Below are 10,456 nucleotides of genomic sequence, written 5' to 3' on the forward strand. Positions count from 1 at the left end.
TCATAACCTTTTGCAGACATACACTTTTAATTAGTTTATGGACAGATTAAGCAAACAGGAACATTCTGACCACTTACATAGTGCAATGTTTTCCAAAACGGTAGCAGTATGACATGTGCTGCTTTTACAAAGATAATAATGGTCATTTTGAACTGAAAATGTGATCATTTGGTTTGTGGTGTTAAACTGTACTGCATCATACTGAGAGCCGAGTCTAATATTTTTGACTCTGATTTAACAAATTCATGTAAACAAATTATTAGGCACGGCTCTGATTATCTTGCAGCACAATCAGTAGAGTTCTACACCCCTGCAACCCAAAACCACAGGACATTACACAACAATAACATTTCACATTGGAAAATGAATACCTCTGCGATTGGCTGGCAGCCAGTCCAGGGTTTAACCCGCCTGCCCGTCGTCAGCTGGGATAGGTTCTAGCACACGCGTGACCCTTGTGGGGGTCAGCAGTACCGACTACAGTAATGTTATATTCCAAATCAGTTTCCAAGTGTTGTTAGTTAAGTACACCATATTTATTCACCTGCTGTGGTGTTGTGCATGCATTATGTCCTTTTTCCATTACTCAGTACAAGAAAATGAGAAACTGTTGTTGAAAGTTGTTCAAAGTTTTCTCCAGCAAATTTCAAAGACTTTATTATTGGTCAGAATCAATCCATGATGTTTCCTTCAACGTGATCTCTCCAGTGGACACACTTGACACCTCATGAACATTTTAAAAAATGCATTGTGTGTGCACCCCATGTGGGGTGGGCAATTACGGTCCTCGAGGGGCGGTGTCCTGGATGTTTTATATGTCTCCCTGCTCCAACACACCTAATTCTTCAAATGATCAGCTCATATGTAAGCTCTGCAGAAGCTAAATAACATCAGTCCAAAAAAAAGGACTCTTCTATCAAGGTCTGGTATTTTTTTTTTCCATTAATTAAATGTGGATTGGTTAGCACGTCCGCCTCACAGTGCAGAGGTGCAGGGTTCGATTCCGGCTGCGGGCTCCCTGTGCGGAGTTTGGATGCTCACTCCGTGCCTGCGTGGGTTTTCTCCGGGTACTCCGGTTTCCTCCCATAATTCCCAAAACATGCATAGCAGCTTGAGTGGGCACTCCAAATTGTCCCGAGGCGTGATTGTGAAGGCGAATGGTTGTTCATCTAAGTGTGCTCTGCGATTGGCTGGCAACCAATTCAGGGTGTATCCCGCCTACTGCCCAAAGACAGCTGCGATAGGCTCCAGCACACCCTTGTGTGGATACGCGGATTTGAAAATGGATGGATGGATAATTAAATGTGAAATTCAACAACAAAGTGTGTCTGAGTCATGGCCGGTGATAATGTGTTTACAGCATGTTACCTGCCTGCCAAGGAAACCATTTACTTTGTCTTCACAAAGAAAGACTCTGGGCTTCGGCATCAAAGCAGGAGTTTCTCAGGTTTATCAGTTTTAATACAGCAACTGACCACCTTGGCTTACATTAGAACTGCTTGTCCCACCTCCCCGATGGACCTGGGCCGATGGCTGAATCTTGACGGAAGCATGCGACGATTGGGCTGTGATGGACTTGTAGTGTGACATCTTGCGCGGTCCAAAACACAGAACGATATTTATCTGGTAGTCTCACAGCGCGACTGTCGGGAATGACAAAAATTCATGGCGTCTGAATAGGACATAAGTCAGCTAGATTGGAAGGCTATATGATATTTTATGGTCAGGGGCAAAAACTTGAAATCACATCTCAGGTGGATTAGGAGCCAGTGCAAGGTTGCCAGCACATGGATAATATGAGCAAATGTATTAGTATTTTTCAAGAGTCTTGTACAGCATTTTGTCCTCGCTAGAGATTTTCAATACTAGAGAGGAAGACAAAATATAACGCATTACAATCGTCAAGGTGAGATGTAAAAAAACAAACAAAACAAATTATGAACAATGGCTTTGTTCTCACTTGCAAATACAATTTAGTCATTTATTCATTCATTTCAGGCAGCGCTCAACACAAACAAGAGATCCAAAACATAAATTTCCAATCAAAACTTCAGACCCAGCCGCAAAAGGAGTGTGAAGAAAAGTACTACCGGTAATTTCGTCCCACTCCATTAAGAATGAACGGTCTCATCTTGAAAAATTCAATGATAGCTATAGATTGACCCAGAAGATTTTTTTCAATTACCATTATTTCTAAGGGAGTGATTTTTTTCCCAAAACATATTTGGATGGCTTTTATATTTTAAAAATATAAAGTTAAAAAAAAAAAAAAAAGCATTAGGCCCCAATATTTCAAGACCCTGATGAAGATCTTACTTTTTTATTCACATATTAATAAACAAATGTAAGCTGCCCAGTATGGTCCTCGTCCATGTGTTAGATGATTTCTGGGACATATTTAATGTTGCTATGTAACAATTAGATTTCACAGAGTTGAAAATATAATTTCCTTTGAATGGGGACATTGTTTAGGTAGGAGGACGAGTGCAGTATGTACAACATTACCATGAAAAGATATTGATTTTGAACTTGTACAAGACTGCAAAGAAGTTGGTTAAAAGTTATAAATGGCTATTGGGTTTTGTTTTGTTTTTTTTTTACCTCATATAACAGAAAATTAAGCAATGACAATCAAAACTTAAGCTGCATCTTTAATTGGATGTCACCATTCCAATATTGTCTTCATTTTACCTTCTAAATTAGGCTCTAACCTTTGGCAAACACAAGGATAGGGTTGCGCGGATGTTCTGCTGGAAAAAGAATGTGCAGTGACAGATGTAAATCAAAATATCACGCCTGCCAAGTGAGCGCTGGCCCCTCACAGTTTGACGTTAGAGGAACACACAGAAAACCAATCACATTTCTGGACGTTTGCCGACAGGATTTTTCCAATTCTGTTTTTCCTCATCCGCTGCTTGTTTTTGCTGTCAACTGTAAGATGCCGCCGTCATCTCGAGGACATTCTCCATTTTCAGGTAGCTGACAACATATATACTTCCCGCCACCCTCTCCCCGATTTTGCACATTTGTGCGGCTGTATTTGTACCTTGTTGTTGCTCAGTCAATACTGTGCACTGCTGCAATATTTCACCCAAAACAAATAACTCCGATAATGGTTTGCAAGATGCAGAGCGCAACTTTCTAATCAGCATTCTTCTCTTAGCTACACACAGCACAAAAACATGAGAAAATTGCTTTTCATCAGTCATCGCATGACGTATTAGAGAGTCATTACAATATCTGTCAAACTTGGATCAACAAATCATTTATACTGTTCTTGCTATTTTCCTTTTGTTTTTGCATTTGGAAACGTACCCATCGGTCTTTGAAAGAAATTCATCATCATAAATGCAAGCATCAGTCGTTTACAAAGCACCATCAATCAAAACAAATAATTGGACTTGTCAGAAATGCTGCTATACCGTCTTCACCGACAAAATGAACAACATATACAAGGAATGACATGCATGACAGCCGGGATGAAAACATCTGGAGTTAACTGATGAATTGTACAGGTTGTGGCTCACAGGGGAAACAAAATCACCTTTTTTTTTTTTTTTTTTTAATACATTTCACATGCTAGAACATCAATTGATCCTGCCTGACTCAACACATGCCCACTTGTCCCCTGTGCAGGTTATCTTCAGTGTTCAAGGAAAGACTAAAAGACGGAGGTGGAAACAAGTTAGAGGAAGACGACAGATGAAGGCAGATAATGTCTTCCTTGTCGCATAACAGACTTGACCTACGGCAACCACAATCCGCCTGTGGCCTGCCTCAATTCTCTTTTTCCTATTGTGTCTTTAGTTATTATTTAATTGTTATTTTTGGTGTCAGTTTTTTGTGAAAGGAGGAATAAACGGCTTTCTATATAAAGCGGCTGGATTCAACACCAATGACCCACATTCCGTTAATACTGTTGTCAGTGTTATTAAAGTCAAGAGAGGAGTCGCAAAAGAGGTTGGAAAACGGGAAAATACGCCATCAATTTTATATGCGCCTTCACATCCCGTGAAATTTGTAATTCTGCAGAAATAAAGCCTGTTTCCTTTCCTTTCCTTCACCAGCTCACATTTTCACCACAAGTGTTTCCTTTAATTTGAGCCAGATTTGCTAGCACGTTTTACAGACAAAGCATAATCAATAAAATATTAGTCATATCATATATAAAACAGCATTATGATCAATTGCTCTGATACAGTTTTGTCATAAACAAACGGATGAGATGGAACGCACCTTAGAAACACTTTGGACTAAATGAGCATCCTCCATACAGCAGATGAGACAAGTGTGGGTTGGTCTCCCAAACGGATGGGTCACTGGTACTTTTAACTTATGCACCGGCAGGACAAAGCGTCAAATAGCTAAGTATTAAAATTGACAATATTTATCGGCCTTGGACTCATTGAGCAGGGAAATAAACTCCTCCTCTTGGCTCACACTGTACATATTCAAATACTTAACGATTCTCCCCTACAACTTCATATTATACATATTATATAATTAGCACGATATGAACAGGCAAGTTAAAAAAAAAATGTCTCTGTTGCTTTACAGATGGTTTACGTACAGTGTGATGAACGAAAGGGCCAACGAGTCGACTCGTGGTCAGTTTGTCGATTGGGTCACGCACAGGTAACCAGGATGACACTGCCATGCCACGGCTCCCGTGTCAGTCTCAGTAATGAGCTCCAGAAATATCGCCTCGCTCCGCTCTGTCCACACAGATATATTTCACTCGCTTTCCGTACATTTCCTTCAACGCAGTGGAGAGGAACATTTCATGAAGCCATTTATTATCAAATCATTTATCTGACGACAGACTTGCCCAGAAATGTCACTTCTTGTCTCATAAAGACAAGCGAAACCCTACACTTCGCATTCTATTGATCCTGAAATGGTGCACGTGCACGGCCTTGACTCATTCACCAGCGAATCCATGGTCTCGGAATTTGAATGGTAGCTCAGATAGTACTCTTGCAACTGAGAGTTCAGGTCTTGCTCCTGCTTCCGGCCTTTTTTCCTGCGCTTATGTTTGACGGAGTGCTGCTGCAGTTGCCTCATGGTGTTGGGGTAGTGCCTCCATGAGACATAAATAACCAGGAGGATCAATGACACTGACAAAAACAGGGCTACAGTGCCTGCGATGATTTTATGGAAAGCCATATGTTCAAACGGTATCTCTGGGAAGGATGTGGTTGAAGGGTCGGGGGAGGGAGGCAGTGAGGAGCTCCCGGTTGTGGGCTTCACACTCTGTCTGTCTGTCGTACTGGGCCAGGTGGCTGAAGGCGGTGAGGTCTTCACAGGAGGCTCACTGTGAGCCAGCTGCGTGACACCACGGAAGAGACGGTGAGATGTGGCGTTGACAAAGGGGCTTGAAGTGAAGACTACCGAAGCGGTGGTCGTATTCACAATGAACATCACGTTCACGCAGTTGGAATAGTTCCCCACGACGTCCACAACTCTCTCTCCCTGCGTAGACTTGGGGCTGCTGCATATCATGCTGATGTCTTTGGCATCCCTCAGGGTCCTGAGCCATGCCATGAGTGGGCAGATGCTCGGCCTGCAGTCCCAGGCATTCCCGGCAAGGCCGATGGTGGTCACTGAAGTCCACGCCGCCACGGCCTCTACGGGCACGCTCCTGAGCTTGTTGGATTCCAGATTGAGCGTTTGTAAATTTGGCAGTGACTGGAAAACCAAGGGGTCTAACGTCTGGATTTCATTCCCCGAAAGATCCAGTTTCTGCAATTTAAACCAGGTCCAAGGTACGCCTTGACTGACGGCTCGTATGCGGTTCCATTGCAAATAAAGAGCCTGTAGGTTGGTGAGGCGTGGGAAAATGTAGAAATTAATCCGAGAAAATTGATTGTGCTCTAAATGAAGCTCTTTGAGGCGAAACAGTCCCAAAAAGGTTGTCCGGCTGAGGCTCCGCAGCTGGTTGTATCCCAAATCCAGAAACTCCAGGCTGCGGCATTCCAGAAAGGTACGGACTACGATCTGTTTTAGTCCATTGGATCGAAGGTGTAGATTCTGGAGCTTGCGCAGGCCGAACAAATGTCCTGGCTGCAGGGACTGGATCTTGTTGTAGGATAGATCCAAGTTCCGCAGGTTTGGAATGGCGCTGAATGTGTTGTTGTGCAAGTGGGCTATTTTATTGGAGCTGACGATGAGTTCTTTGAGCCTCCTCACACCGTGGAAGGCTAAAACATCCACAGCGTTGATGGAATTGTGGTCCAAGTAGAGCCAGACAAGCTGATTGAGATGTGCAAACTGGTAGGGCATCAGCACCTGCAGGTTGTTATAGCGCAGAGATAGACCTTGGCATCCCGTGGTGATATTCTGCGGAATGTCTTGGAAAATGCCTGATTCGCAGTAGACGAGTTTGCCTTCGCAGCGACAACTCGTAGGGCACATCCTCTCCCCCTTGCTGAGCAGCAGCCACACAGCTGCCTGCACCAGAACACATGAAAACCTCCAGCCCAACATCACAGAACCTGTTGGGGGAATAAAGTGGGGCACAGGCAATCAAAACAGCGCCTTGCTTTTAGAGAATTTGCGCTCAAAGACATTTAAATAAGTAAAGACAAGAACTTCTTTATCCTTTAAACGCTGAATGTCGAAGTGAGAAAACGTGTGATGTGCAGACCCGCTTCATGAAAAATTTATAACAGCCTGAGATTAACTATTTTGAGGTAGTTTACGGATGGCGAACACCAATAGCAGGCATGATTGGCATACTGGGTAGAGGAAAATGTCACTGAGTTGTATGCATATAAAAATAACTGAAAGCACCGCAAGCATATAAAATACATGTAAAATGTACTTACCCATGGTTTCTGAGCGAAGGAGTGACGCTGTGAAATAAATCGATGAAGAGCATATTAATCTGCCCACAGATGTGGAGAAAACGCAGCTCGTGCAGGATACGGGACACACTGAGCACCACCACCTGTGTCTTCGCTCTCAGTAAGAGAAACGCAGCGGGAAGTTTTAATCCTCCATGCGGCGTCGTAAATAAAGCAAAACCAAAAGGGAAGCTTTCGCCCCGGGTGCGAGGTTGGTCGCCGCTCGTTCAGTGTTCAATGTGCAATGCAATCATCGTGTGGCGCGCTGATGGAGGGACACTGAACCAACTCTCTCTCTCTCTCTCTCTCTCTCTCTCTCTCTCTCTCTTTCTTTCTCCCTTTCTCTCTTTTTATTTCTTTCTCTCTTTCTCTCGCTCTCTCTCTTTCGCGCTTTCGCTTTCTCACCACACACGGTAAAAACTCATCATTCATCACTTTCCTACATTATTAATGCTTTAATAGCATCCCTCACTGCTTTCTTTCTGGTTTTGTGACAAAAATATAGTACTCCGAGATATAATAACGGGAGATTCTTATCATAATAAAAGTGGTCCTCGGTTTACGACGGAGTTCCCTTTCCTGTATCCTGCGGCGACGTAATGCGTAATCGGAGCTCGCCGTCTAATACAGTATTATTCCAAATTCAATATTGTCATAATTACAGTAGATATGTGTATGAAAAACATTTCTGCATACATATAAATAAATCCACCGAGAAACAGTTATTTAGCGTGCCTTTTTGTGCCGGGTGACAAAGTACATATTTTTGACAACTATCTTACTCTTTTATATATATATATATATATATGAGTGAGAGAGAGAGAGATTATCTGTGCGTGCGTGTGTGTGTGTGTGTGTGTGTGTGTGTGTGTGTGTTAAATTGGTCATGGCAAATTCTTTGCATGGAAGCAATCTCTAATCCACCAATTATCTGGATCACTTATGAATTAGTAATGATATACTTGCGCGTGTTAGTTGATAACTGTATTCACTTAAATGTGATGCTGACCACACATCCATCAGGCTGCACTTTCAGGCAGGAGAAGGCATAAATAGACGATTTTCTTTTAAGCCTGGAGAGTTGGGACGCCAGGGAATGGAATCCATTTTAACAGGCCAGGAGAGTAAATTTGAGCTAATCTCATATTTATTTTTCCATACTTGGCTCATTTTGCTTGAAGCTACAGTTGGGATATACAACAGACAACAGAGCCGTACCTGTGTTTGTACTGTGTGGTAACAGCGACACCTTGTGTGCAAAAATGTTTTTCTGTTGAGGTTCAGCCTGATATTCAAATCAATAAAGGGGGACGTCTGAGAAAAGAATCAATTCTCATCACTTCTATTTTATGAAGTTGTTGTCGTTTTTTCTCCTCAGTAAAATAACGATACACTGCACAAGCATGTTCGATTTAAAAGGAGTTTGAACCGAATTTGACCAAAGAACAATCAACAAAAGAATTCAGCCCAAAACAAGTGACCATCGGGCAAAAGCAAAATCTTTAAACTAACTCGCAAGGCCGACCGTAAATAAAAGACCCACCTCGCCCATCCCTTTCCAAATACGCACGGGGTAGGTGCATAAATATGGGTTGAGTTGAGATTAATGATGTATTCAGTCTATTCGTCCGTGGGTGGGTGCAGCAAAAACACGGAAACAGGGATTGAATTGGGAATGAAACTTGCGAACTTCATAATGTTTTTAAACTTTATTAAATTAATAAAATAAAATATTCACGCATTTGAAATTCAATCCCGGAGGGGCTTTGCCTGGGCTGCACATACTGTATTTCTGACGGGACGATAGCGCCCTGTTCCCCAAATGTGGCGCTGTGACCGACTGCAACACCCACATCAATTCGAGAGTATCATGGCTTGGATTAAAATGAATTAATATTCCTTATTTCATAGTAGATACTAGAGCTCCTAGTTTTCCTTTAAATCTTTACTATGCCTTCCTATGTATTTAGCCGGTAACCAGCCAAGGATGCGCCCCAATTTTCGTCCAAACTAAAGTGGGATAGGCTCCGTGACCCAGATGAGGACAAGCGATTTAGAAAATGGATTTATGGAAATGGATGTGTGGATGATTGTTACGATCTTTACATTGCCAATTAGGTTTGAAAATTTCCTACTCTGTGGGACCAGTTTGGAGAAGGCCATGTTCTGCACCATTGAGTCCCGCATGTGCATAAAGCAAGGTCCATGTAGTCATAGTTGGATGAATTTGGTGTGAAAACACTTGAGAACCCTGACCTCAACCTAGTGAAAACTACAACAAAGAGTGTGTGCAATCTGAACTACAGGATGCCCTACTGGATAAACACATAAAAATGTTGAGCATTTTTGCAGGTGCTGTAGGTGTCCCAATACTTGTGTCCATCATGTCCAAATGCATTTATGAGCAGTCCTTCATAACCACAATGGGACTCAATCCAAGACCAATCTATCTTGCCTTTGATGCTGAAAGAAGGTGTTCCTTTGTGAATGTCCAGGCAGAAGGACACTGTATCACTTCAAAAAAAAAAGGCTTTCATGATCTTTTCTTTCTTTTTATCAATGGCATCTCATCTTTTGTGCGAAAACATCCCAAATTAACTGACTGCGTGCACATTAGAGACTGCTGTGGGGAATTTACAATGCAATCATCTTCAGAGAGGTGATAACCGCTATCTATCACTGCCAATAACAGAAGGCTAAGAGAGCAAAGAAATGCACGACACATCACACTTCTTTGATATGTAGCACAATTAACCTGTTTCAACCCCATTAAGTGAGATCAGGAGGTGAATTCACCTTTGCTAAATGATGTTAATGTAGATCGTCCCAATGTCACAGAGGAACAGAAGAACCACTCGAAAAGTTAATTTTGAGTGTGCAACAGATTTGATTGCTGTGCTTGGCTGTCACACTGTCAGTGATACCAAGTATTACACAAATGCTAGGTACGGCTTACCCACTTCAGTGTTTTCACATTTCTCCTTACTCCTTTGAGGGAGCCTAAAAAATAGTCTAGCCAAAAAAGAAGATGAACGCAAGGAATTCAGCAATTGTTCTTTCACGTTAATGGCAAGGGATACAAGCAGCTCAATGATTTTGATTCTGTTTTTTTTTTCCTTTGAGAGCTCCTTCCCCAGCATCCTTGCCTCTTCCCCTACCGGAATCCCCACCTGTGACTCAATAAACACTTTAATCTTTTGTCAGAGCCTGCTCTTGGGTCCTCCTTTCCTCACTGAACCATGACGATTTTGTTGCGTAACATTTTGTGGCAACACTGCACTAGAATGGAATGAAATAGAATCGAATAATTCTTTATTGTCGTCCGAGGTGAAAAATTGTCTTTTGTTCACCAGCACAGTAGACAGACAGGACTAAAATACTGACAGCGGTGCATATAAAACCCACAATAGAAACATATAAATGTGAGTAAGTTACAGTATATTAAGAATAGAAATAAAAGTAAAGGTAAAATTAGATGTCATAAAGCAAGTCAAATATCAACAAGGAGCAGTTCAAGATCGTAAAGTAATTGGTTACTTCGGTAAATTCAGGATCGTGATGGGATTTCATATAAATTATTTTTTAAAAGAAACTTTGGCCGCAGGGCCTCT

General features: G+C 42.1%; 1 protein-coding gene across 1 annotated transcript; it reads right to left on the bottom strand.

Annotated features, from left to right (window-relative positions):
- Positions 1-3,249: 3,249 nt before the first annotated feature.
- On the bottom strand, positions 3,250-7,083 carry lrrtm4l2 (leucine rich repeat transmembrane neuronal 4 like 2). The gene is made up of 2 exons (XM_019862828.1): positions 6,828-7,083; positions 3,250-6,494 (listed from the first exon to the last, which is right to left on the bottom strand). The coding sequence occupies exons 1-2, from the start codon at positions 6,829-6,831 to the stop codon at positions 4,870-4,872; spliced, it is 1,629 nt and encodes a 542-aa protein (XP_019718387.1). The 5' UTR covers positions 6,832-7,083; the 3' UTR covers positions 3,250-4,869.
- Positions 7,084-10,456: the final 3,373 nt, after the last annotated feature.

This window comes from Hippocampus comes, unplaced genomic scaffold (assembly GCF_001891065.2).
Source record: "Hippocampus comes isolate QL1 unplaced genomic scaffold, H_comes_QL1_v1.1 scaffold147, whole genome shotgun sequence".
NCBI classification, from domain to species: Eukaryota; Metazoa; Chordata; class Actinopteri; order Syngnathiformes; family Syngnathidae; genus Hippocampus; species Hippocampus comes.